This window comes from Bufo bufo, chromosome 10, assembly GCF_905171765.1.
Source record: "Bufo bufo chromosome 10, aBufBuf1.1, whole genome shotgun sequence".
Lineage (NCBI taxonomy): Eukaryota > Metazoa > Chordata > Amphibia > Anura > Bufonidae > Bufo > Bufo bufo.
The window spans coordinates 145,724,199-145,751,463 of NC_053398.1; the positions used below are offsets into that span (position 1 = coordinate 145,724,199).

General features: G+C 49.0%; 1 protein-coding gene across 1 annotated transcript; it reads right to left on the reverse strand.

Annotated features, from left to right (window-relative positions):
* Positions 1-9,393, reverse strand: LOC120980327 (mixed lineage kinase domain-like protein). The gene is made up of 11 exons (XM_040409366.1): positions 9,337-9,393; positions 6,952-7,405; positions 5,877-5,957; positions 4,938-5,097; positions 4,511-4,608; positions 3,998-4,133; positions 3,834-3,918; positions 3,422-3,570; positions 1,144-1,193; positions 935-1,057; positions 1-711 (listed from the first exon to the last, which is right to left on the reverse strand). The coding sequence occupies exons 2-11, from the start codon at positions 7,400-7,402 to the stop codon at positions 665-667; spliced, it is 1,380 nt and encodes a 459-aa protein (XP_040265300.1). The 5' UTR covers positions 7,403-7,405; positions 9,337-9,393; the 3' UTR covers positions 1-664.
* Between the last annotated feature and the right edge of the window lie 17,872 nt (positions 9,394-27,265).

Genomic DNA, 27,265 nt, shown 5'->3' on the forward strand with positions numbered 1-27,265 from the left:
CATCTAAAATTATAACTTTATTAGTAAAGGAAGCTTAATATCTATTTGAAATGCAAGTCTGAAAAAACAAAACATCGGAGTGGTTCTTTAATTTATTCACAGCTTTACCACCCACAAAACCGTGTGCCCATTACATTCGGCCGCATCAATGCCACCCTGGGTGACCCTACCCTAACTAGCAAGGTATTAGATCTGACTGAAGTTAATTCTAGTCCTCAACACATCAGTATGTGAGAATACAGCTGTAGTAGTATCCTCTCCGGTCCGGATCCAGCGGCACAGAGCAGAGGTTTCTTCAGAGCTGCGGTGGTGATGGGGCCTGTGAGAGCTGTAGCAGCTGCAGGCCGGAGGCGTTCCATTACTGTTGTCCGTCCTTCATCCGTTCACAGCAGGCTATAAAATCGCACAGGTCTCACTGCAGGAGTCAGGAGCTTATGTTGCTGCACTGCCATCTAGTGGCAGACATGAAAAGTGCAGTCTATCATTCCGCCTGTCCTGAGGATGTCAGCCTAACCCTGGCACAACATGGAAGGTTCAGCTCATGAGATCAGACAATTCTCCGTGCACAGAGCGTGGTGGTTTCCCGAGGAGCAGTCACTTCTCATGGAGTTGTCTCTGGCCCAGCGGAGTGAGAGCTTGGCGCTCTGGTGTCAAGCAGATGAATTCAGCATGTGCTTTGATTCAGATGAGCAATCAGGAGATCTACAACAACTGTAGAGAGAGGAGAGGGAATCAGTGCTGGAGGGGAGCGTGGCTTTATGGCCTTCTCTAAATACCTTATCGCTGGGATTCCCACTATACCCAGGTTATTAACTAAATCATTAGACTGTGTTCTGCAGCACAGAGTATGTCAGGAGAGGAGTGTGCCAATATTACACATTGAGAGGTAGGTAAAGGAGCACCCATCGGGCACAGTAAGCCTGTCACTTGTTACCTCCTGCTGTGGGGCGATCACCCGGATTCCTCTGCAGGCATCTTGTAATAAGGTCTCGTAACACCGGAGGACAAGAGTCAAGAAGCTCTCCGTTCACTGCCTGGTCCTCAGCGTCTGGCTGGTCTGCAAGAGAAAAGCAAACGGGTTTGTGGTACCAGGCCTGGTGCGGACCTGCAGAATCCCCTGGAATAGACACTGGCCGGACTTACCCTGATATGGCAGTTTCCCACTTGCAATCTCGTAGATCACCATCCCCAGACTGGAGGAGACAAGAAGATGGCTTACAATGACATAAGACTGGAAAAGCCTCCTCCACGGTTCTGACATCAGAGACCCATATACACACAGTGCAGAAATGTGCAAGCGCCATCTGGAGAGATTGCTCAACCTGCCATGTCACAAGCTGCACAGAAGTGTAGGGAAGTGATTGCAGAAGTGGTTTTACTCTTGAGTTTGGAGGTTTCGTTCCATGAACCATGTAAATTGCCCTTATTTCACCATCCTGAAATATCTGCAGTGTCATGTTCCGCCTGTGACAGGGACTAGAACAGGGATCAGCAACCTTCGGCACTCCAGCTGTTGTGAAACTACAATTCCCAGCATGCTTCATTCATTTCTATGAGAGTTCTTAGAAGAGCAGAACAAGTATGCATGCTGGGAGTTGTAGTTTCACAACAGCTGGAGTGCCGGAGGTTGCCTACCCCTGGACTAGAAGATCGGGAGACTGGCTGCACGTGATTGACAGCCTCTTTGGTTTACCTTTCTGTGTTGTTGCTGGGGATGACCACACCTCTCGTCTCAGGTGTAGCTTAAGTGGTCATTCCTTCTCCTCTATTTAGTCTGGCCTCACCCATCATGCTATGCGGTTGATAGCTCCTTGTTTGTGGAAGTCCTGGTGTTGGTTCTCTCTGAGTTCCTGCTCGTCCGCATACTTCTGGAAGTTAAGTTCATCTTCTTTGTTGCTTTCCCCTACCTGCTGATATTAGGCCTGAGGGGGTCTCCTATTCCTTCATCTGGGAAGGAGTCGGCCATCCAGGTCCATACACTATCTGTAGGGCCCTGTTAGGGTTAGATATGGCTTAGGTTCCTGCGTATGAACATTCCTACCATCTAGGCCTGTTCATACTGATAGCAGTCAGGGCTCGGCGTAGGTTCCAGGCCTGATACCTTTTCCCTTCTGTGTTCAGTGTGGAGTGTATTTACCACACTGCGCCGTGACAATGATGTCTTACTAGGTGGCCCTCAATAACTGGGCAGATGCACCACCACCAACAGAGGCTGGAGGACAACTAAACTCCAGGCTACCAGCCACAGGCAATATAAGCACCTAGTGAGCACACCCAGCCAGGTAGTTACCCCCCCCCCCCCACAAGCACCAGACAGGGAAGGCAAACAAACCTTAAAGGAGAAGTGTACACACATGCTGCATAAACTACACTTTGCCCCAGGCAACCAGCATGCACAGCAAACAACGCAGAGACGAGACACAGCCGTGACACTCCTCCCCCTCAAAGCCCTCCCAAATCTGAAACGGGGAAACAAGGTGGAACACCCAAAACAAAGGGAGGGGGGAAGGGGTGTGAAAGATCAGCGTTAGTGCAAGCAAGTCACCCCAAAACTGCCGCCAGCACGCCCGAACCACCAACTAGGAAACAGGCAGCCAGCCAAACAACAGCCAGGAGTGACCGCACTGAACGCTGCGTTCAAACTCAGAGCCGGTTCACACCAGGTCGCTGCCAACAAGCATCCCCCAACCAGCAAACACCAAAGCCAGTACAACAAGGAATGCAGCCAGCCACCACGGCACAAGCGACAGGAACCACTGAGAAATGGACGAGGGGAGATTCAAACACAGGAAGCAGTTCACACCTAAACGGCAACCACTGTCACGGCGCAGTGTGGTAAATACACTCCACACTGAACACAGAAGGGAAGGGAAAGGGTATCAGGCCTGGAACCTAGGGAAAAGGTCACACCTAGTGAGTCCCTACGCCGAGCCCTGACTGCTATCAGTATGAACAGACCTAGATGGTAGGAATGTTCATACGCAGGAACCTAAGCCATATCTAACCCTAACAGGGCCCTACAGATAGTGTATGGACCTGGATGGCCGACTCCTTCCCAGGTGAAGGAATAGGAGACCCCCTCAGGCCTAATATCAGCAGGTAGGGGAAAACAACAAAGAAGATAAACTTTACTTCCAGAAGTATGCGGACGAGCAGGAACTCAGAGAGAACCAACACCAGGACTTCCACAAACAAGGAGCTGTCAACCGCATAGCATGATGGGTGAGGCCAGACTAAATAGAGGAGAAGGAATGACCACTTAAGCTACACCTGAGACGAGAGGTGTGGTCATCCCCAGCAACAACACAGAAAGGTAAACCAAAGAGGCTGTCAATCACGTGCAGCCAGTCTCCCCGATCTTCTAGTCCCTGTTATAGGCGGGACCGTGACACTGCACTTTCACGTCTTCTCAGGGTCTCACCTGTAAATCTCGCTGCGTTTGTCGTAGGCGTTGATGTCCTGCAGGGTCTCGGGGGCGATGTACACCAGCTCACTGCTCTTTTTCCTCCGCTCTGCATTCGATGGTCGTCTAAGGGAGGACTCCGTCTTTGAAAGCTCAAATCCGCAAAGCTGTAGATGTGACCAAGAAGCGGGCTAGCGTGAATATACAGCATTGCTGGTACATGTAGAGTACATGAGGTGAGGCGGGTGCCTCCGTGTACGAGCTCAGCGGTCTAGTCTGCCAGGGACTGGCTGGGAGAAGGTGCTTTATGTTCTGTAGGGGGCGACACTCATAGATGGGGTGAAGCTTCTAGCCCTGTGAGGAGATAATGCTCGGGGGGCTTCCTGGCAGCTCGGCCAGGGCCCTTGTATTATCCGTCCGCTTTAGTTACCTTCACACAGTACGTCCCGTCCACCAGGAACTTGGCGCTGCTCAAACTCCCGTGTAGGATGGCCTTCATCTCGGTCTGATGTAACCTGCGAGAAGATAGTCACCACTTGTCATGCTCACGTCTTCTGCAGAGCCGCAGGTCATTCAGAGAAGCATAGGACATACCGGTACACAGCTCTGGCCGCATCCAACGCCATCTGGACACGACGCTCCGGTGGCAGGTCCGGCTCCCTTTCCAGCAGCTGTCGCAACGTTCCTTTCTGACAGTATTCCATCACAAGGGAGTAGCAGGGGCCTGTGCCTGAATCAAGGGGTAGAGACGACACTGCTCTCAGGAATTAGACTGGAACCAGTGGTATACTGGGTGCACAAGTGACTACCATGTGTTTGGGGACCCGCAGGGAAAGTTCTATGGTGGGGGGGGGGGGGGGGGGGGGGCGTTGAGCTACCAGGTCATTACTATGCAGTGATGTCATCACATACTGATTATATCTATGTATCCCATCCGGTGTGATGTCATGTGTGCATTGTTATATGGCGGGGGTTCAGCAGTGATGTCATCACAATGCTGATATCTATATATCCCATCGTGTGCAGCAGAGCTTTAGTGCTTGGAGCAGAATCAGGATTGTATAAGATAAGCGTTACAGACAGAATCACATATCACCCGCGTCTTACCCGAATTGTCGACACAAATGCCATAAAGCCGTAAGATATTGAGACACTCAAATTTCTTCATGGTTTCACCCTCAGCCTGGAAGGTTTTTATGATAAAACTGAAACAGCAAAAACAGATATTTAATTCATTTCATGCTGATCGTTTCTCTCCATAGGACAGACAGATGATGAAATATTGCACTGTTCATGTCGACCACTAGGTGTCAGCACAACCAACTACACATCAGGCTGCTAACTCTTCTCACTTTTCAGCCTGCTGCAATGCTGAATGTGATCTTATTCTCTTTAGTAAATGAAGGGTTAATAACAAATCTGATGGAGCCTAGCGCGGCACTGACGTATACGGACCGTATTGATAAACCTGACCGCGAGGCGCCCATCAATCACTGACAAGTGCCTGCAGCCACTTCTTGTTGGGTATACTCACTCTTGGTCTTTGATCTGTTGACCCTTGAACACTTTAATGGCCACCGGACCCCTGTGGTATTCGCCCAGGTACAAGTCGTGGCTGGGTTTCTCCAGCAGCAGTGGTCCACGCTTTAGATCTGTGGCTCGAATCTCAGTGATGTGCCAGGACGAGCGTTTACCTGCAGACACGAGAGGAGAGGACTGCTTACCACCGGACGCCTCGCTGCATTCAGTACAGGAGGTTTTATCTTATCTAGTCCACTTCACCATTTTCAAGATCTCTGTTTGTTGTCATTGAATGGGAGCTAGACAACCTCTTCTCCAGACTGATACAATCCACCTGCAGCGATACTTTGTAGCAAACTGTCAGGAGGTAGGTGCGTAAACTGGATGCAATTGTAGCAGACCCCCAGTATGAGGTGTGAACACATTGCCTGCCATCAGTCCGACCGGTGCAGATGTCCAGGCCCGCTGGGGGAGGACATGGAGATTTCGGTAATCATGCTGTATATTCCACAGGAGGCCCATTTACCCAAGGGCACAGATATACAAGTTGGCCACCCTGTCTATATAAATACATCCTCTGGATGTGGACATGATTATCTCTAGTCATTGACAATAAGCAGAGATCTTGAAAATGTTCGGATTTGGAGCACACAGGCTCTCGTTTACCAATTGGATTGCATTTAGTGGCAAGGTTTGTCACATCTAGGTTTAGAGAAGTTTTCAGCGTCTAACCTGGGGGGGGGCCTGGCCTGGACGCCATCCATAGGATTAGTACGACTGCTCCACAGATGTAAGTGTGAAGATAAGGCAGATGTGAAGTGTGTGCCCCTCAGCTGTGGAAAGACTACAAGTCCCAGCATGCCCCGACAGTTGCAGGCAGTATCTGGAGTCCTCCACTCTAGCGTATGGTCGCAGCACATCCCGCCGTGAACCCTGAGGTGTCAGTACTTACACACTGCTTGTATTGCAGCCATTTCTGAGAGGATTTTTTTCATTCCGTCCTCCATGTTCTCCATCTTGTTAGAGATGTTTTCTGCATCAAACCAAATAGGACGTTAGAGAGAATTGCACCCCCATCATCCTATAGCCCTGTGTCAGCACTACTACCTTCAGTAGAAGCTGGTGAATGGGGAAACCCCATGGCAGCAAGCATGGACGGTGCACCCCGACCCCCTGGGCAGCAAGCATCGACGGTGCACCCCGACCCCCCGGGCATCGAGCATGGACAATGCACCCCGACCCCCTGGGCAGCGAGCATGGACAATGCACCCCGACCCCCTGGGCAGCGAGCATGGACAATGCACCCCGACCCCCTGGGCAGCGAGCATGGACAATCCACCCCTATCCCCAGGACAGCAAGCATGGACGGTGTACCCCGATCCCCTAGACAGCAAGCATGGACGGTGCACCTTGTGTCCCCTGGGCAGCGAGCATGGACGGTGCACCCCGACCCCCTGGGCAGCGAGCATGGACGGTGCACCCCGACCCCCTGGGCAGCGAGCATTTGCGGTGCACCCCGACCCCCTGGGCAGCGAGCATGGACGGTGCACCCCGACCCCCTGGGCAGCGAGCATTTGCGGTGCACCCCGACCCCCTGGGCAGCGAGCATGGACAATCCACCCCTATCCCCAGGGCAGCAAGCATGGACGGTGTACCCCGATCCCCTAGACAGCAAGCATGGACGGTGCACCTCGTGTCCCCTGGGCAGCGAGCATGGACGGTGCACCCCGACCCCCTGGGCAGCGAGCATGGACGGTGCACCCCGACCCCCTGGGCAGCGAGCATTTGCGGTGCACCCCGACCCCCTGGGCAGTGAGCATGGACGGTGCACCCCGACCCCCTGGGCAGCGAGCATGGACAGTATACCCCCACCCCCATGGCAACGAGCATGGATGGTGCACCCTGACCCCCATGGCAACGAGCATGGATGGTGCACACTGACCCCCAGGGCAGCGAGCATGGACGGTGCACACCGACCCCCAGGGCAGCGAGCATGGACGGTGCACACCGACCCCCAGTAGACTCACGGGTGAGATAATTCTTCAGCTCCTGCAGGTCTTCGTCTATGTCCCTCTGGTTCTGCCGTTTTCGCGTATTCTCGGTAAAGAAATGGAAGAACTTTTCACGATGTTCGATCTCCAGCAGCAGAGAGACCTGTCCGGCCGCGTCCCCAAGCCGGTCATTGATCAGCTCAAACTCTTCCTTGATGCCGTTGGCCTGAAGGATCTGCCTCCACCAGGCCTGGTGTGAATACTTGACGGCCCAGCACTTGGCGTTGTCCAGGGTCACACACAGCTCCTTCATCACCACCTTCAGCTTCTTAGACTTCTCCTTCTGACTCTGCAAGGCCTTGGAGGCCATCAGCAGTATCTGTATCCGCTTCTTCAGGCGATGACATTGCTGCTTATTGGAGCTTGCCTGGTCACACAGGCCGTAGATGGTCTGAGCGACGTCCAGGACCTGACCCAGCACGTCCATCACCTACAAATACAGCAACCAGTCAGGCTTATCTGCCATGGGGGTGTCCGGAGGACGCCTCATCACTTCCTACCCACACTTATCTCATGGGGTCACATTGACCATGGTGGCCGGTGGCGGATGTGACTACTCCTGTTATTCCCATAATAGGGAGCTTTCCCCTAAAAATCAACCACCCCAAGGCTTCCCCTTCTGTCAGCTCATTCAGATCCTATCCAGTCATTTCCTAGTCAAGATACGTCTCCTGCGTCACTACATCGCTCGGAGTCCGGGAAAGCAGAGCGAGAACTCCTGTGGATGCGATAATGGCGGCCTTGTTAGAAGTCACCCAGCTTTACCAGAGGAAGATATAGGCAAGAAATGGCTGAATGGACAAGGACATCTCAGGGATCATATGTATTTTGCAGTCCGCAAAACAGGATTCGCAAAGAAAAAAAACGGATGACGTCTGTGTCACATCCATTTTTTTGCGGATCCATTGTAACAATTACATTTTAAGAATAAAACATGTTCTATTTTTTTTTTTGCAGAACGGAATTGCGGACATACAGAATGCACACGGATTAATTTCTTTTTTTTTTGCGGCCCCATTGAAATGAATGGTTCCGCATACAGGCCACAAAGAAAAACGGAACTGACACATTCAAAAAATACGTTCATGTGCATGAGCCCTAAGACGTGGCAGTATTTGTAGCCAGACCCATAGGACGTGTGGATCTCTCTATTATCCTGGTTAATGGCCTCATTGTATAATGAAAAGCTCTGAAAAACATCAGGACCCTTCTTACTGCAGGGAAGCCCCTGCCAGATATACAACCAGGAACACACTGATACATTGTAACAGACTGCCAGCTCTGGGAGAGCCGGGTGCTGCTGGTGTGTTTAACCCACATTGTGTAAGAAATCCTCAGCTATGAGAAGGGTTTTCAGCCTCTGACCCGTGTTCAGACCTTTATAGAAAACAAGTGACGTCTCCGAGACAATAACAGAAATGCAGGAACCGCCGAGGGGAGATCAGGCCATCCTCATACCTGTGAGCATGTAACCTGAGGCACAAGTCACTACACAAACACCACACAAGCTGCAGCGAGCTCTGCTCCTCACACTACACAAGCTGCAGCGACCTCTGCTCCTCACACTACACAAGCTGCAGCGACCTCTGCTCCTCACACTACACAAGCTGCAGCGACCTCTGCTCCTCACACTACACAAGCTGCAGCGACCTCTGCTCCTCACACTACACAAGCTGCAGCGACCTCTGCTCCTCACACTACACAAGCTGCAGCGACCTCTGCTCCTCACACTACACAAGCTGCAGCGACCTCTGCTCCTCACACTACACAAGCTGCAGCGACCTCTGCTCCTCACACTACACAAGCTGCAGCGACCTCTGCTCCTCACACTACACAAGCTGCAGTGACCTCTGCTCCTCACACTACACAAGCTGCAGCGACCTCTGCTCCTCACACTACACAAGCTGCAGCGACCTCTGCTCCTCACACTACACAAGCTGTAGCAATTTCTGCTCCTCACACTACACAAGCTGCAGCAATGTCTGCTCCTCACACTACACAAGCTGCAGCAATGTCTGCTCCTCACACCCAGCCTGTCACACTACACAAGCTGCAGCGATGTCTGCTCCTCGCACTACACAAGCTGCAGCAACATCTGCTCCTCACACCCAGCCTGTCACACTACACTAGCTGCAGCGACCTCTTCTCACACTACACAAGCTGCGGAGACTTCTGCTTCGCACGCCCAGCCTGTCACACTACACAAGCTGCAGCAACCTCTGCTTCTCACACTACACAAGCTGCAGCAACATCTTCTCCTCACACTACACAAGCTGCAGCGACCTCTGCTACTCACACTACACAAGCTGCAGCGACCTCAGCTCCGCACACCCAGCCTGTCACACTACACCATATACTCACTGCAAGGCTCCGGCTTCCTTTAGTCTGTCCTCACTCTTGTGGTGCCTTATATCCCAGCACAGCACCCTCCCCTACCCCCGCAGGCACCGCGCCCTCCCCCGCCGGCACCGTGCCCTCCCCCACACCCACAGGCTCTTTCACTAGTCTCACTCGTTTTTCGGGGCACGTTTTTCAGACTGGAGCAGTGGGTTCGGTGTCCGTATTTTGCAGGCTGTGTATTAGAAGTCGCACAGCAGCTGATGACTGAGGCGTCTTTGTTGTTCTATTTCAATTAGAGCTCATACACACGAAGTCTGCGCCCTGTGCCCGTGCTGCGGACCGCAATGCACAGGCATTGGCCGCGTGCCCGCCGTTTACGAATACAGACCTGTTCACTTGAATGCGTCCGCGATCTGCAAGATTCGGTCAACACTACAAAAAAATAGGACATGTTCTATTTTTTGCAGTAAGGGGGCACAGACCGAAATCCCATGGAACATGGAAGCGCTTCGTGGCGCTTCTGTGGGCTTCTACTCCGTGCCTACACATTTTACGGATTGCGGACCCATTCAAGTGAATGGGTCCACATCCGTGATACAGATTTCCAAATAACACAGCATCTTATGTGCGAGAAGTCAGTTTTTCTATGTATTCCTATGGGAGCCTCAATGTCTGTCTCATAGGAAAGAATAGAAAAGTAACTGACTTCCTGTCCTGTGTCAGTTGGAGATCAGAGAGTTGGTCACATGACACAGCTGAGGATCAGAAGGGAGGAGATAACTAAAAAATACAGTCACTGGTAAGAAGATAACATTCACTACAGATGACATCATGCACCTTTCTAACAGGTCAGAGAATAATATTTTTTGTAGCAGTTCTACTTTAACCGGATGCCCCTGACGGACGCCATACCGCGACATCCATCACCATAGAGCGCCATTGTAATGAAATAAACATATGCTAACGTGTATATTTTTTGCCTGTAGTGTAGTGCGCTTTTGTATTCCTTTTTTCCAAATGTATAAGTTAAACTTAGGACAAAAGCGTGATGTGAACACAGCCTTGGGGCTCACAAACTTATTTTTTTCCATTTCGGTTCCGTCTTTTAACAGGTCCTTATGCAGAACCATTCACTTCAATGGGGCTTGGAAATGACGTGTGCATTCCGTGTCCGTACATCCACATGTCCGTTCCGCAAAGAAAAAAGAACATGTCCTATTCTTGTCCGTTTTGCTGACGAGGACAGGCATCGTTACAATGGATATAAAAAAAATAAAATGATGTCACACGGATGTCATCTGTTTTTTTTTATTTTTTTAGCGGATTCCTGTTTTGTGGGCCACAAAATACATACGGTTGTGTGCATGAGCCCTTAGACGCATCCACACACCGGCCTGACCGCCACATCCGACCGGATCTGCTCAGCCCCAGATGACATCTGGAAAGAACGCAGAGCAAATATCCACAATTCATTGGAAATTAGGTGAGCGATGATTCACGCGACCACTGGTGGGAAACATCACCCTGGCCCCTCCTCAGGGAGCTATCAGTCAGGAGGCTATCAGTCAGGGGGCCATCGGTCAGGGGGCCATCGGTCTGGAGGCTATCGGTCAGGGGGCTGTCGGTCAGGAGGCTATCGGTCAGGGGGCTATCGGTCAGGAGGCTATCGGTCAGGGGGCTATCAGTCAGGAGGCTATCGGTCAGGGGGCTATCGGTCAGGAGGCTATCGGTCAGGGGGCTGTCAGTCAGGGGGCTATCAGTCAGGAGGCTATCGGTCAGGAGGCTATCGGTCAGGAGGCTATCGGTCAGGAGGCTATCGGTCAGGGGGCTATCGGTCAGGGGGCTATCAGTCAGGGGGCTGTCGGTCAGGAGGCTATCGGTCAGGGGGCTGTCGGTCAGGAGGCTATCGGTCAGGAGGCTATCGGTCTGGAGGCTATCGGTCAGGGGGCTGTCGGTCAGGAGGCTATCGGTCAGGGGGCTGTCGGTCAGGGGGCTGTCGGTCAGGAGGCTATCGGTCAGGAGGCCATCAGTCAGGGGGCTGTCGGTCAGGAGGCTATCAGTCAGGGGGCTGTCAGTCAGGGGGCTGTCAGTCAGGGGGCTGTCAGTCAGGGGGCTATCAGTCAGGAGGCTATCGGTCAGGAGACTATCGGTCAGGAGGCTATCGGTCAGGGGGCTATCGGTCAGGGGGCTATCAGTCAGGAGGCTGTCGGTCAGGAGGCTATCGCTCAGGGGGCTGTCGGTCAGGGGGCTGTCGGTCAGGAGGCTATCGGTCAGGAGGCTATCGGTCAGGAGGCTATCGGTCTGGAGGCTATCGGTCAGGGGGCTGTCAGTCAGGAGGCTATCGGTCAGGGGGCTGTCGGTCAGGGGGCTGTCGGTCAGGAGGCTATCGGTCAGGAGGCCATCGGTCAGGGGGCCATCGGTCAGGGGGCCATCGGTCAGGGGGCCATCGGTCAGGGGGCCATCGGTCAGGGGGCCATCGGTCTGGAGGCTATCGGTCAGGGGGCTGTCCGATAGCCTCCTGACTGACAGCCCCCTGACCGATAGCCTCCAGACCGATGGCCCCCTGACTGTCAGGGGGCTGTCAGTCAGGGGGCTGTCAGTCAGGGGGCTGTCAGTCAGGGGGCTGTCAGTCAGGGGGCTGTCAGTCAGGGGGCTGTCAGTCAGGGGGCTGTCAGTCAGGAGGCTATCGGTCAGGAGGCTATCGGTCAGGGGGCTATCGGTCAGGGGGCTATCGGTCAGGGGGCTATCAGTCAGGGGGCTATCAGTCACAGTAACAATCAGGGGTTGTCAGTTGGGGTAACATGGACTGCTGGAGGTTTACCCCCTCCCCCTTCCTAGAATGACATTGGGTCTTTTTAAAAAAGTGTCCGTGATAAATTTGGAGTGAAACTCATTAGCATAGCTGACCACGCCCACTCCCGCCTCCCATTTTTAAAAAAAAAATAATTTAGAATCTTCTGCTCCTGTGCAGAGCTATGTGTCTCCATGGTTACAGTCCCTGCATGGCGCGCTGCTGTGCGTAGTCCTGCTCAGGTGGAGGCTCTTCATTGCCCGTTTCCTCTGGTGTGTGGATGCAGGAGACGTGGACAGATCTCGGGGGCCCCCAAGTTTCTGTGACCACCCTTATGATATTTCTGGCCCGGGGCTTGCGGGCAGGAAGCACACCCCTCTCATCTACACGGGTGTAAGCAGCACCCCTGAGCGGCTGGAGGGGTCCAATTATTGTTTTTCATGCTTTTTATTTTTTATACAGGAAATATTTCATTCTAAATTTTCACGTGGAGCCAGGATTCATGTTCTGGAGTTATCTAGACCTGAAGGGAACCCGGTGCTGGGAATATAGGAACAGAACAATGAAATTAACAGCAGCGCCCGATCCTTGACGTGACGGACCCACCATCGGGTTCATCAGGTTTTATGAAAGTGAAACAATATGGAAGACGAGGACGGCCACCAGAAGGCTGTGAGGTCACGTCAGGAGGAAGCCATTCTCCTGGAAATCCCACACTCGTGATGCAAGCCTCTGATGAGAGTGAGAATTTCCCAGTGTGACTCATCTACTGCCGGGAGGAGGCTGGAGGCCATGACCCTGCCGGATCCTGCTGTAATGAGGGGCCCGAGGGCGGTGGACAACTCGTAGATCAGCACCAGTTAACTATTCAAATGCTGACCTCTGCCTGAAGTTACACATATTATTGGATCCTGGTTGTCCCCATACATAAGAAGTCACAAATTCCGTCACATTTTGACTGAAAGAACAGTGGCTGGGGGTCCAATAGCTCCCCACGTGTCAGTGGTGTCAGCCTTGTGATGGGTCCCTCACTTGCATCTTAAGGCCTCCATACACATTAGTGTATTGTATGACTGTTTAATGTGTGGGGGGCTCCTAACACCCCGCACCCCTTCTCTCACAGATGATGTTGGGGGCGACAAGGAGCAGGTGAAATGAATATTTTCACTCAACCCTTTTTGTTCTCCCTTCACTCCAAATTTCCAGAAACAACAAATAGATTTCCTAGACATTACCATCAATATTACAAATAACATTGTTACAACAAAGACATTTTTTAAACAGGTTGATACTAATAGTTATATACACTATAAGAGCTTTCACCACAAAAAATGGCTTCAAAACATACCATATAGCCAGTATAAGCGCATAAGACGTAACTGCACAGAAAATGAGGCATTCAAGGAACAAGCAAAAATTATACAAAAAAGATTTACCGATAAAGGCTACCCAAGCCAATTATTAAAAGACGCATACAAAAGGAGCCTAAAAAATACGCAGAAAGAATGTCTACTGAGTGTAGCCAAAGATCAAAAGGAAGAAAATCTAAAACATCTAAACCTAATTATGCAATATAATACATCTAATAAAACGATTTGCGCAATACTGTCCAAACATTGGCACGTTTTGAAGCAGGATCCTTACCTTGAAAAATATCTCCCCAATATACCCACGATCACCTACAGAAGAGCACCTACAATAAAAAGTGTCCTAGCCCCAAGCAAACAGAAAAAACACACAAAAATAAAAAATATAACTAAAAAGGAACGTATGGGTAGCTACAAATGCGCCACGAAACGATGCCTGTGTTGTGACATGATCACACACAATAAGACCTCCTTTAGTTCCACAAAAAACGGTTCCAGCTTCCCAATAAAATACCATCTAACTTGCAAAAGTAGTTATGTCATATACTTAATCGAATGCGAATGTGGCCTCCAGTATATAGGCCGCACAACACAGGAACTACACTGTAGAGTCAACCAGCATAGACACAACATCCAAAAACTATGCATTAAACACAGCATTTCTCGACACTGCGCCACCACACGAGAAAAAAACAGACATAAACTAACATATAATAGATTCAGTATCCTCCAAAGAAGAGAAGTCTATTGGATCTATCAATTAGATACACTGAGGCCATACGGATTAAACGAAATGAGTGAAACCATACTTTAATAAGGAAACTATATTCTAATACTCCAATATGCCCATTTTCCATATACCAACACTTCTCATATACCAACACTTCTCATATACCAACACTTGCATTCCTGCATGTGTGTGTATATATATATATATATACATTTTTATCTATTTAATTCATGCATCTCATTTAACTCCACTCCTTTTTACTTCTTACTCCCTGTGTATACATGTGTGTACATATACATGTGCATACATGTATATAGGGGAAACCTTTTATGTTAAGCGGACAGATACCCCTCTTCTCTTTTATCCTCCACAGTGCCTGCATACCTTACCCCCGTAGCTAAACATACCGGTCACCAATGTTACAAACGCAACGAACGTCATTGTCATGTGATCGGGTCCATGAACACCGCCCCCTGTACGTCACTCTCGGCCTCTACGCCCCTTATACGTCATATAGGGGCATAGCAACGAGAGCTAGCGTACCATACACTAGGCAACCTGGCTCCTCCCTTGCCACTAGCCAGAACTCCTCCCAAGCCCCGCCTGTCAATTCGTCCGTCTGTCCGTTACTAGACTATCGGCCAGCGGATCCGAAGAGGGACCGTAGTGCCTTTGAGCGGCACCTCCCGTCTACCGGCAGATCTCGCCTAAAAACATCTCCGCCGATAACCAGTGTCTAGTGGTCAGCGCTCCGACACCACAGACATCCTCCCCCCGCCCCGGAACCCGCCCTATCCCCGCCCTTTATGCCAATCTTGCCTACCCACCGCCTTCAGAATACCAATAGCGGCTGTAAGGGAGGTCATAGTAGCTTAGCAACACCAGACTCCTTCACGCCCACAAACCCGCCCCCCCCCCCACGCCCCCTATGTCACTGCACATCGCGCCCAAACAGAGTTTATATAGTAAAGCACACGAGAACACATGTTTTATCTTATAAAGTTTTATTGTCCTGATGAAGGGGGCAGTCCGCCCCTGAAACGCGTAGACCTTTGAATAAAAGATTACCTGTATGGTAACATACCAACACGGAGTCCTTCTTCTGCATCAGCGCCGTTAGAAATTTGGTCTGATTTTCTTCTTTCAACTAAACCTGCTTTTTGTTCTCCCAGGAGGTTTTGGCCACAGGTTTCTACCCTCTCACCGCCGAACAGCCGTACATGTATGTGTATGGGGGAGTCAGGAGAGTGGGAGCTGTCAGCAGAACATGTATGTGTATGGGGGAGTCAGGAGGGTGGGAGCTGTCAGCAGAACATGTATGTGTATGAGGGAGTGAGGAGAGTGGGAGCTGTCAGCAGAACATGTATGTATGTGAGGAGAGGGAGCTGTCAGCAGAACATGTATGTGTATGGGGGAGTCAGGAGAGTGGGAGCTGTCAGCAGAACATGTATGTGTATGGGGGAGTCGGGAGAGTGGGAGCTGTCAGCAGAACATGTATGTATGTATGTGAGGAGAGGGAGCTGTCAGCAGAACATGTATGTGTATGGGGGAGTCAGGAGAGTGGGAGCTGTCAGCAGAACATGTATGTGTATGAGGGAGTGAGGAGAGTGGGAGGTGTCAGCAGAACATGTATGTGTATGAGGGAGTGAGGAGAGTGGGAGCTGTCAGCAGAACATGTATGTGTATGAGGGAGTGAGGAGAGTGGGAGCTGTCAGCAGAACATGTATGTGTATGGGGGAGTCAGGAGAGTGGGAGCTGTCAGCAGAATGTGTATGGGGAGTCAGGAGAGTGGGAGCTGTCAGCAGAACATGTATGTGTATGGGGGAGTCAGGAGAGTGGGAGCTGTCAGCAGAACATGTATGTGTATGAGGGAGTGAGGAGAGAGGGAGCTGTCAGCAGAACATGTATGTGTATGGGGGAGTCAGGAGAGTGGGAGCTGTCAGCAGAACATGTATGTATGTGAGGAGAGGGAGCTGTCAGCAGAACATGTATGTGTATGAGGGAGTGAGGAGAGCAGGAGCTGTCAGCAGAACATGTATGTGTATGAGGGAGTGAGGAGAGCAGGAGCTGTCAGCAGAACATGTATGTGTATGAGGGAGCGAGGAGAGAGGGAGCTGTCAGCAGAACATGTATGTGTATGAGGGAGCTGTCAGCAGAACAGGTATCAGGTAACTGGTGTGATATGTTGTTTGCTCATGTGATTTATAATTCTGTCTTAATGAATTGCTTACAGGGGGCATGACCCACAAGTGTGTGTAGGGCAGGCGAAGTGCAGACCGGCATGAAACGGCCGTATCCTTATGCCCACGTCCTCTGTAGCTGCTTTATAAAATAAAGGAAAGATTTTAACTCTCAGGTGAGCTTTGGGGCACATTTAGTAAGACCAGTGTTTTAGACGCGGCCCTGCGCTGGCGGTGGATCCGCCGGAGTTATGAAGAGTTGCCGGCCTCTACATCACTTCGGCACATCCACCGCCGCTTCTAAATGTAAGGCAGCTTCCTAACTGTCTTACATTTAGACCATTTTCTACGCCTAAACGAGACATAGAAAATGGTAACTGAGACGTGTCTGCCCGCCCTTACCCGCTTACCTTTTTTTTTGAGCTGGCGTCATCGTGCAGTTGCAGATTGCGGTGCGAAGGATCTTTGCGCTGCAATCTGCGCCAGAAATACTCAGAATATTGACGTATTTCTGTTTAATAAATGACCCCTTTTGTCTTTCACACATGGAGTTATATATAAACCCAATAACCTGTGATGTGAGGCCGTCAGCAGCCACTGAGAACCATCAGCTCTATGTCACTATGGTGGGCATCCGATCTGTCCACGATGGGGGAGGCCTGCAGCGGCCGGTGACCATCTGGCCTTCATGTGGACCTGCTCTGTTATCTCCTCTTTTTCTGGATACACGCAAGTGTTAGATTACCAGAGATGCCTACAGCTCCTCCGTTTTCTCTGGAAGTTCCTTGGTCCAGAATTCAGCTTTAATCATATGAAAGACAAAAATCAGGCGGCACTGCCTACATCCCAGGCGGCACTGCCTACATCCCAGGCGGCACTGCCTACATCCCAGGCGGCACTGCCTACATCCCAGGCGTCCCTGTAACTCCGTGCAAACATTATCGTGGTGCCAAACAGTATTCAATAATTCTCAGAGTTAGTAAACGACAGGTGGCACTCACTAATGTAGAAAATGTGTTCCTTTGTTGTCTCCAAGTACACCGTATTCATAAGGCAGGGGCGGAACAACCTTCATGCAGTCAAACAAAGCAGCGACGGCCGTTTCGCGCACTCGCGCTTCCTCAGGCCACTGACATTATCGCGCTACTTGTGTGCTTCATTTAAATGTTGCTAGGCGGGGTTGTCATAGTAACATCTGACACTACCCCATCCCGACATGTTTTAGAAAATCAAGCAATTTAAAAACAAAAACCACAATATATAGACAAATCATCTTATTCATAAAAAAAAACACTAAGATCGTTCTGATCACTGAGGCCTAACGAGCCCATTGCTCTGGAGCAAGTAATCCACCTTTCTTCCTTTTGTAGCAGTAGACGATGTCGATCTCCCCCTTGTGGGCAGTTCGGGACATGCTCGATCCCTGAGAACCTTTCCTCCATGTGTTTCCCTCATATGTTCTATCAACCTAGGGCATCCTTTTCCTGATCGAATCCACATGTTCCCTAAATCTCTCATACATGCATCTAATTGTTTTTCCTATATAGAAACGTCCACATTGGCATGTTGATAAATATACATCGGTACTTCTGCATGTAATTAAACTGGTAACCCTATGACCGATCCCCCAAAAATTCAAGGACTTATTCTGTGCAATGTATTTACAAAAGACACGATTTCCACATCTAAAGTTGCCCTTTGGTCTCCGATCCTGTAGCCAATTGCTACTTCTTTTTTCTACATAGCAACTTCTCACCAACCTATCCTTTTTCCTGGACGTCCTGCGGCAGCACAAATACATACGGGTTTTATTCCCCTAGGTACCACCAGAAGAGACAGGTTAACAAGCTTAGATAAAACGAAGTTAATCCACCAATCACACGCCAGGTTCACCCATAAAACCCTGACACCAGAGAATCCTTGTACTTTTTCTTTCTCAGAAGAGACAGATGTCGTCTCCTGGAGGATCTAGAACTTTCCAAGCTGTATACAGGGAGGGTTCTCTGTCCCTCAGCTTGAAGGTGTATTAAGATGGCTCCTTTCCCCTGGTTGGTAATCCACCGCACATCTTTTACACAGGGCATGGAAGCCCAGCATGAAGGCCCGGCATGGAAGCCCAGCATGAAGGCCCAGCATGAAGGCCCGGCATGGAAGCCCAGCATGAAGGCCCGGCATGGAAGCCCGGCATGGAAGCCCAGCATGAAGGCCCGGCATGGAAGCCCGGCATGAAGGCCCGGCATGGAAGCCCGGCATAAAGGCCCGGCATGGAAGCCCAGCATGGAGGCCCGGCATGGAAGCCCAGCGGTCATGTGACAGGAAGTGTGGAGTTAATCTTCCTGGCAGATTCAATCCGCAGATGCACTCTGCCAGACCGCTCAACCCTCTGCCTGTCAGAGTAAGTATGGCCGCCAGTCTGTGATGGCTTGTCTCAAGTCTTATGGCCCATCTGTCCTGACTGTCTGCTGGAGCTCGCTGGTACTTCTCAGGGGTTAACCCTTTGCAATGTGCTGTTATCTGCCTCCTTACTGAGCCTATCTGCTGGAAGTGAAGGATCTGCCCTGTCAGATGTTCCCAGGCTCCAGTATGGTCTCCAGAGGTGACACTTACCTGTCTCTGAAGGTTTAAATTCCTGTCAGTATTAGACTTCTGTCTAAAATGCTCAAGAACCATGTCTTTTTGCAGAGTTAACCCTTTCTGGTCTGAAGGCTTAAACTCCTTCCTGGCAGCATTTTTTCCCCCTGTTTAAAGAGCTCAAGCTCCATTGCTGTTTGCAGAGTTACACCTGAAGTATTAACTCCTTTCTATTTCACATTCAATTTAACAGCTCTATATTCTTGTTTATCTCTTTTAGTGCTGTATATGTGTTTATCTGCTGTAGCAGAGTTCGCAGCGTTGATTAACCCTTTATTTCCTACGTTTTCTAGCTGCTAGAACACATACTGATGGTATTTTCTCTTTCCTATAGATGCCATCCTCTCAGCAGGCCCAGATTATGTATCAGCTGTGATCAGCCTTTGGCCGAATGTACACGGCCGTGTTCCGCAGCCGAGAGCGGTCCGTGGTATGCCGGGCTGGATTCCTGTTCAGAGCAGGAGCGCACGGCGTCATTGGTTGCTGTGACGCCGTGCGCTTTATGTCGCCGCTGCACTACAGTAATACACTATACCAGTGTATTACTGTAGTGCAGCGGCGGCATGAAGCGCACGGCATCATAGCAACCAATGACGCCGTGCGCTCCTGCTCTGAACAGGAATCCAGCCCGGCATACCACGGACCGCTCTCGGCTGCGGAACACGACCGTGTACATTCGGCCTTTACCTGATGAGCTCACATCTGAAGTCTGCCTGCAGACCGCCACCATAACAAGTACATGCAGATGTCATTAGTAGTATGTGTGTGTGTATATATTGTGGGGAGTCGCTCTGGTAGGCAGGGTAAGCGGACGCAGTACAGAGGCAAAAACAAGGTTGTAAAGCAAAGTTCAGTGTTTTATTCACACAATAGGAAAAACAAGGAAAAAAATAATGGTGTTCAGTTTTGGTGCCTGTTCACACCATACAAAATCCACAGTGCAAAAAGCCTTCACCTGGTCAGCAGTTGTCCACCCGCAGTCCACAGCAGGCTTTAGAGGCCTGTTTCCCCAGCATGCGGCTCTCAAGACACAGACTCCACAGCTTCTCTGACATGGAGGATAATCCACCACAGCTGAACGTGCTGGCCCAAAACCCAGCCTGGAACCGTGGGGAACAGCCACCCACCCTGCTCTTTGGCTGCTCCCAATAAGAACCGGCCCGGATCGGCTTTACAGCCATACTAACAGCTGAAGTGTCAGACCAACTGCAAAACTGACACTTCAGGGGAAAAACCAGTTCTTACCTCACGAGGCCAGGAACCTTGGTGACACGTATCTTCCGTCAATGACGGACCCCTTGTTCCTTCTTACAATATATATATACACGCACACATACATAATAATTTGGGATGAGCGGACTTGTGTTTTGAAGTTCGGCATACAAGGTTCGGGTTATCTAAGAATTCTGTTATGGATTCCGCCACGGTAGCAGAATCCATAACGGAATTCTTAGATAACCCAAACCTTGTACACCAAACTTCAAAACACAAGTCCGCTGAACACCAATAATAATACATAGACATATACTTCAAATTCTGAGGGTAATCCAGTTCCTGCCCCTCATTGCCCTATTAGAAATAGTAATAAGGCAATGAGGGGCAGGGACTGATCCCCCCTTCAGAATTTCAAGCATATGTCTATGGGGGGTCTGAAGTCTACGGGAAGCTACTGCGAGGTGAATAAGCTGTGAACAGGTCTGTGTGTGTGTGTGTGTGTGTGTGTATATATATATATATTTTTATTTTATTTTATGCACTTATCCAGTGCTACCATATTCTGCAGCGCTTTACGGACATCAGCATCCAACTGTCCCCAATGGGGCTCACAATCTAAGGTCCCTATTAGTATGTCTTTGGAGTGTGGGAGGAAACCGGAGAACCCGGAGGAAACCCACATAAACACGGGGAGAACATACAAACTCCATGCACATATTCACACACACCAGCACAACTACTAACTCCCTGCTACACCTACATAACACACATAACCAGCCGTCAGCAACCTAGTGGCCCCCTCTGCAGCCCAGCCTGTGAGCGATTACATAACAGTGGTATAGAATGTGCTGTCTGCTGCTTGTGGTGTCCCTGTGGGATGTGGAAATCCCAACAGCTCATGGAATTTACACTACCTTGCAGGCCAGGGCTCTCCAGGTCAGTGGTTGGAGGTCAGGAAGCTAGAGCGCTGCTAACCTTGCCGGGCCCCTCTCACACACAGTGCTCTGCTGCTGTAGTGATAAAAGACAGGGGAAACAGCAGAGCACAGCACAGGAGAGGATTTGGTGGGTGGCTGCAGGGCCAAGGAGGAAGGGAGACGTACTTTGATTGGAAAGGGGACATTTATGGATCAAACAATGGCCTGGGGATATTTTATAAAAAAAATTAAAAAAATCATTTCTCTAGCCTGCCCTTTCATTCAGGGAACATGTTCGGTCCACAGTTGGACAAGATATTGGAAGCCCTGAATGAGAGAAAAGGAGCTAAATTTTCAGATTTAAAGGGGTTTTTAGATTTTCTAACAACAAAGAAGTTTTTGATCCAAAAGAAAAGGCTCAACATTCAAGAGAAGGGGCAGCAATTAAAAATCTGCTGATCTATGACGCCAATCCTCCAGGGCCTCCTGTAGGCGCTGTCTACAAAAATTCTTGTGCCAGTGGGCAGCCACCTGGGTGGTTTCCATACTACAAGAAAGCTATTTACTAGAGTTCACAATAATAAGGGTTAAGTCACCAGTGGTGCCCAGACTAATCTCACAATGCATTCTATGGTCAGCCTTGGAGAAAGTTTTGCCATCAGAAAGAGGAAAAGGAGTAGACTCCAAGGTGTTCCTAGTGCCCAAGCCAGTAAGCAAATGGTGGCTCATAATAGATCTTACCTACCTGAACAGATTTCTGGTCAGACAAAAGTTTACGATGGAGACAATCCGATCTGGGATGCCCCTATTATACAATGGAGATTATCTTGTAACAATGCACCTAGTGGATGCGTACCTACACATACCAATACTTCCCCAGCATCTCAAATATCTTCAGATAGCTCTACTCTCGAGAACAGGTCTGTAACATCTCCAATTCATATGTCTGCCTTTTGGGATTGTGGTCACCCCAAGAGTATTCACCAAGAGTGGTGACTCAGTCCTGAGATTGAGAGGAGTTACTGTGGCTTCCTACCTAGACGATTGGTTACTGAGAGCATCTTCTGCAACTCTACTGTCGAAGGATCTGCAGATAACAATACAAGTTTTACAAGAACACGGTTTTCTGATAGATTTCACAAAATCACACCTGATCCCAACACAGAACATCAAGATTTTCGGGCTTCATGCAGAACTCTCACAATATGTCTGTGAAACTTTCAGTAGAAAGGAGATGGAAGATTGTACGAGAAATTACTCACCTCACCACATGCCACACAATCTCCATCAGAAAAGCAATGAGAGTGCTATGGCTCCTTATATCATCAATCGATGCAGTCCCATGGGCCAAGGCTCACATGAGATAGGCTCCAGAGCAACATCTTGGCATCATGGAATGGTGCTCACAAAGACCTGGACAAGATGGTGTCCATTCATTCCTCGACCTGTTAAGTGAATTTCATGTTCATATCATTTATCTCATTCAAATATGTCACAAATTCTGAGCATTGGGACTCGGTAGCTGACCAAATTATGAAAATGTCACCCACATATTGCAGAAATAGTTTGATGTGACATAAATACGGATTATTAACAGAAAACACAAGCCTGTCCTCAAACCTAGCCAAATAAATATTAGCAAATGTACAGGACACTGGTGTCCCCATGGCACTACCATGTTTCTGCGTATACCATTGATCCCCAAATTTAAACGTATTGTTAGTTAAAGGGGTTGTCCGGGTTTAGAGCTGAACCCGGACATACCTCCATTTTCACCCCGGCAGCCCCCCTGACTTGAGCATCGGAGCAGTTCATGCTCCGATGCTCTCCTTTGCTCTGCGCTAAATTGCGCAGGGCAAAGGCATTTTTTGAAAATCCGGTGACGTACCGGCTCTTCCAGGAAGCCCGGTGACCCGGCACTGATGGGCGGGATTTAGCGCTGCCCTAGCCAGTAAAACGGAACAGGCGGCCCATTGTAGAAATGCCTATTCTTGTCCACTAAACGGACAAGAATAGGAAATGTTTTTTTTTTTTTTTGCGGGGCTACGTAATGGAGCAACGGATGCGGACAGCACACAGAGTGCTGTCTGCATCTTTTGCGGCCCTATTGAAGTGAATCAGTCCACACCCGAGCCGCAAAAACTGTGGCTCGGATGTGGACCAGAACAACGGTCGTGTGCATGTGGCCTTAGAATGTGAAAAGTTCTGCTCTAGGGCTATGGACTTGTCGAACTCTGTCAGACGTTCTTTATGGATCAAACGATGGCCTGGGGATAATTTATTTTTAAAAAAAATATTTAAAAAAATCATTTCTGTAACCTGCCCTTTTTTCCAGGGCACATGTTCAGTCCACAGTTGGACAAAATATTGGAAACCCTGAATGAGAAGAAAGGAACTAAATTTCCAGATTTAAAATGAATTTTAGATTTTCCAACAGACAAAGAAATATTTTAATGCAAAAGATAAGGCTCACCTGAGCAACATCTTGGCATCATGGAATGGTGCTCACAAAGTCCTGGACAAGATGGTGTCCATTTATCTCTTGATCTGTTAAGACTTTCTGTGGTGGCTGATTCCGTCTCATCTCCAGAGAGGTAATTGTCTTTTTCCTCTGCCCTGGATTCTCCTCACCAAGGATACCTCTATTTGTCCAGAAGATAGAAATGCCAGACTTGGATGCCATGGCATCAAAGGAGTATGCAAAGCTAGGATAGTTCTGCTCTCTCCATCGGGAGAAGCAAGCTTTGACTGTAGATGGTTTAAGTATTACCTGAATGGGAAAACTGATATATGTATTCCCTCTGTTTCCTCTAATACCCAAGGTCCTGAGAAAAATATTGGAAGAAAAGACAGAATCAATAGCAATGCAGAGCGTAGTTTTGTCTGACATTGATGATGTCGAGAGGGATCTTCTGGAAGCTTCCACTGCGGCCCAATCTTCTATCCCAGAGAGGAATCCTTCATCCCAATCTGAAGATGCTCCATCTAACTGCCTGAAGGGTGAGCTGCAAACCTTATTAGAGTTATGCCTCTCTTCTGAGGTTGTCAGCACAATTCTAGCCCCCAGAAGAACGGCTACTATTAAAACCTATAATAGAGTCTGGAAGATCTTCAAGTCATGGTGTACCAGGCAATCTTGGGTTCCTAAAGCTATAACCAGCATTCTTCAGTTCTTGCAAGAGGGTGTCAGTGAAGATCTTAAACTCAACACTCTGAAATTACAGTTTACAGCCATAAACACTCAGCTTCAGGGATTATTCTCCAATAACTGCCTGGTAAAGTCGTTCTTCAGAGCCCTAAAGATCTCTAATCCAGCGGTTCATCCTCTGCTTCCTTCCTAGGACCTTTCTTTTATTTTGTGGGTGCTGTCCAACTCGCCATTTGAGCCTTTACAGCAAGCATCTCTGCCCTTGATGATCTTAAAGATATTCTTTCTTATGGCCATAACATCAGCCAGAAGAATAAGTGAGCTCCAAGCTCTGTCTATCCGGGACCCATATCTCAGAGACCTAAGTCACTGGTTCTTCAAACAAGGCCTGGATCCCTTCCAAAGGTGGCTTCCAGCAATAATATTATAAATCAAGAAATCACCTTACCGGTGCTATGTCCAGATCCTGTTGGAGAAGAGCAGGCATCACTTCATCTGTTAGATAAAAGAAGAGCTATCTTGTGTTATCTAGAGAAGACAGAAAAGTTTAGATCAGCAGAGAATCTGTTCGTACAGCAACATGGTCCTAATAAGAGTAACAGAGCGAGCAAGGCCACTCTTGCCACGTGGATACACAGTACAATAGAAAGATGCTATTCTCTGAAGGAAGTTCAGTATCGCCTTAGTGCGTCAAGGCGCACTCAACCAGATCAACGGCATCTTCATGGGCAGAGCTAGCGCAGGTGTCCCTTCACCACATCTGCACGGCGGCAACCTGGTCCTCAAATTCCACCTTTATGAAACATCAACTGGAGCTGATTAAGGCAGACAGCTCTAATTTTGGCAAAAGAGTATTGAAGTTAGCATATTCTACATTAATTTTTGCTTTTCAAATCCCATATGTATTTGTGGTGCCATAGGACGTCCAGGAAAAGTGAAAATTTACCCACCTACAATTTTTGTTTCCTGTAGTCCTTAGGCAGCACAACTTTCCCTCCCTTAATAAATTTTAATTTTTTGCTTCTTTATAATACAAGGAGGCTTCTCTGGTGTCAGGGTTTTATGGGTGGACCTGGCTTGTGATTGGTTGATTAATTTAGTTTTTTAATTAAGCTTGTTAACCTGTCTCTTCTGGTTGTACCTAGGGGAATAAAATCCATATGTATTTGTGCTGCCTAAGGACTACAGGAAACGAAAATTTCAGGTGGGTAAATTTTCACCTATCTGCTCATGTGACTGGAGGAGTGAGTTCCTTTCCGGGCTCATGTCCGTTTTATCTGCTTATTATATCCGGGCTGAGCCCTGACATGGCTGCTGACAGAGAGTAATAGCCTGCACCCTTCTCTGACAGGTCAGGTGGTTTATTTGGGAATCTCTGTGTATTAAACCAATGACACCCCAAACCTTGTATCCACTAAACGTACATGGTGGATGTTCCGCAGCCTCAGGGAGTTCTGGGGCTGAGAATTGTAAGTGACCAACCAGAGGTTTGGCATATGGAACACCATGGAAGGCGTGGACGGTTCTGTATTTCCTTACTGGTACCAGTATCCCACGAAGCCTCCAGTATCTGGTGCTCACTGATAGACAGTCAGTATCTGCACCAACAGAGAACAATGCACATTGTATTTAAAACACTACAGTCGTGGCCAAAAGTTTTGAGAATGACACAAATATTAGTTTTCACAAAGTTTGCTGCTAAACTGCTTTTAGATCTTTGTTTCAGTTGTTTCTGTGATGTAGTGAAATATAATTACACGCACTTCATAAGTTTCTGAGGCTTTTATCGACAATTACATGACATTTATGCAAAGAGTCAGTATTTGCAGTGTTGGCCCTTCTTTTTCAGGACCTCTGCAATCCGACTGGGCATGCTCTCAGTCAACTTCTGGGCCAATTCCTGACTGATACAACCCATTCTTTCATACTCACTTCTTGGAGTTTGTCAGAATTAGTGGGTTTTTGTTTGTCCACCGCCTCTTGAGGATTGACCACAAGTTCTCAATGGGATTAAGATCTGGGGAGTTTCCAGGCCATGGACCCAAAATGTCAACGTTTTGGTCCCCGAGCCACTTAGTTATCACTTTTGCCTTATGGCACGGTGCTCCATCGTGCTGGAAAATGCATTGTTCTTCACCAAACTGTTGTTGGATTGTTGGAAGAAGTTGCTGTTGGAGGGTGTTTTGGTGCCATTCTTTATTCATGGCTGTGTTTTTGGGCAAAATTGTCAGTGAGCCCACTCCCTTGGATGAGAAGCAACCCCACACATGAATGGTCTCAGGATGCTTTACTGTTGGCATGACACAGGACTGATGGTAGCGCTCACCTTCTCTTCTCCGGACAAGCCTTTTTCCAGATGCCCCAAACAATCGGAAAGAGGCTTCATCGGAGAATATGACTTTGCCCCAGTCCTCAGCAGTCCATTCACCATACTTTCTGCAGAAGATCAATCTGTCCCTGATGTTTTTTTTGGAGAGAAGTGGCTTCTTTGCTGCCCTTCTTGACACCAGGCCATCTTCCAAAAGTCTTGGCCTCACTGTGTGTGCAGATGCGCTCACACCTGCCTGCTGCCATTCCTGAGCAAGCTCTGCACTGGTGGCACTCCGATCCCACAGCTGAATCCTCTTTAGGAGACGATCCTGGCGCTTGCTGGACTTTCTTGGACGCCCTGAAGCCTTCTTAACAAGAATTGAACCTCTTTCCTTGAAGTTCTTGATGATCCTATAAATTGTTGATTGAGGTGCAATCTTAGTAGCCACAATATCCTTGCCTGTGAAGCCATTTTTATGCAACGCAATGATGGCTGCACGCTTTTCTTTGCAGGTCACCATGGTTAACAATGGAAGAACAATGATTTCAAGCATCACCCTCCTTTTAACATGTCAAGTCTGCCATTTTAACCCAATCAGCCTGACATAATGATCTCCAGCCTTGTGCTCGTCAACATTCTCAGATGAGTTAACAAGACGATT

Coding starts and splice junctions, on each gene's coding strand:
- LOC120980327 (XM_040409366.1), bottom strand. CDS start 7,402: ATGGACGTGCTGGGTCAGGTCCTGGACGTCGCTCAGACCATCTACGGC. Junction 5,098..5,876: donor GGCTGCAATACAAGCAGTGT/GTAAGTACTGAC, acceptor TCGTGTCTGCAG/GTAAACGCTCGTCCTGGCAC. Junction 712..934: donor TGATCGCCCCACAGCAGGAG/GTAACAAGTGAC, acceptor CTCTCTCTACAG/TTGTTGTAGATCTCCTGATT.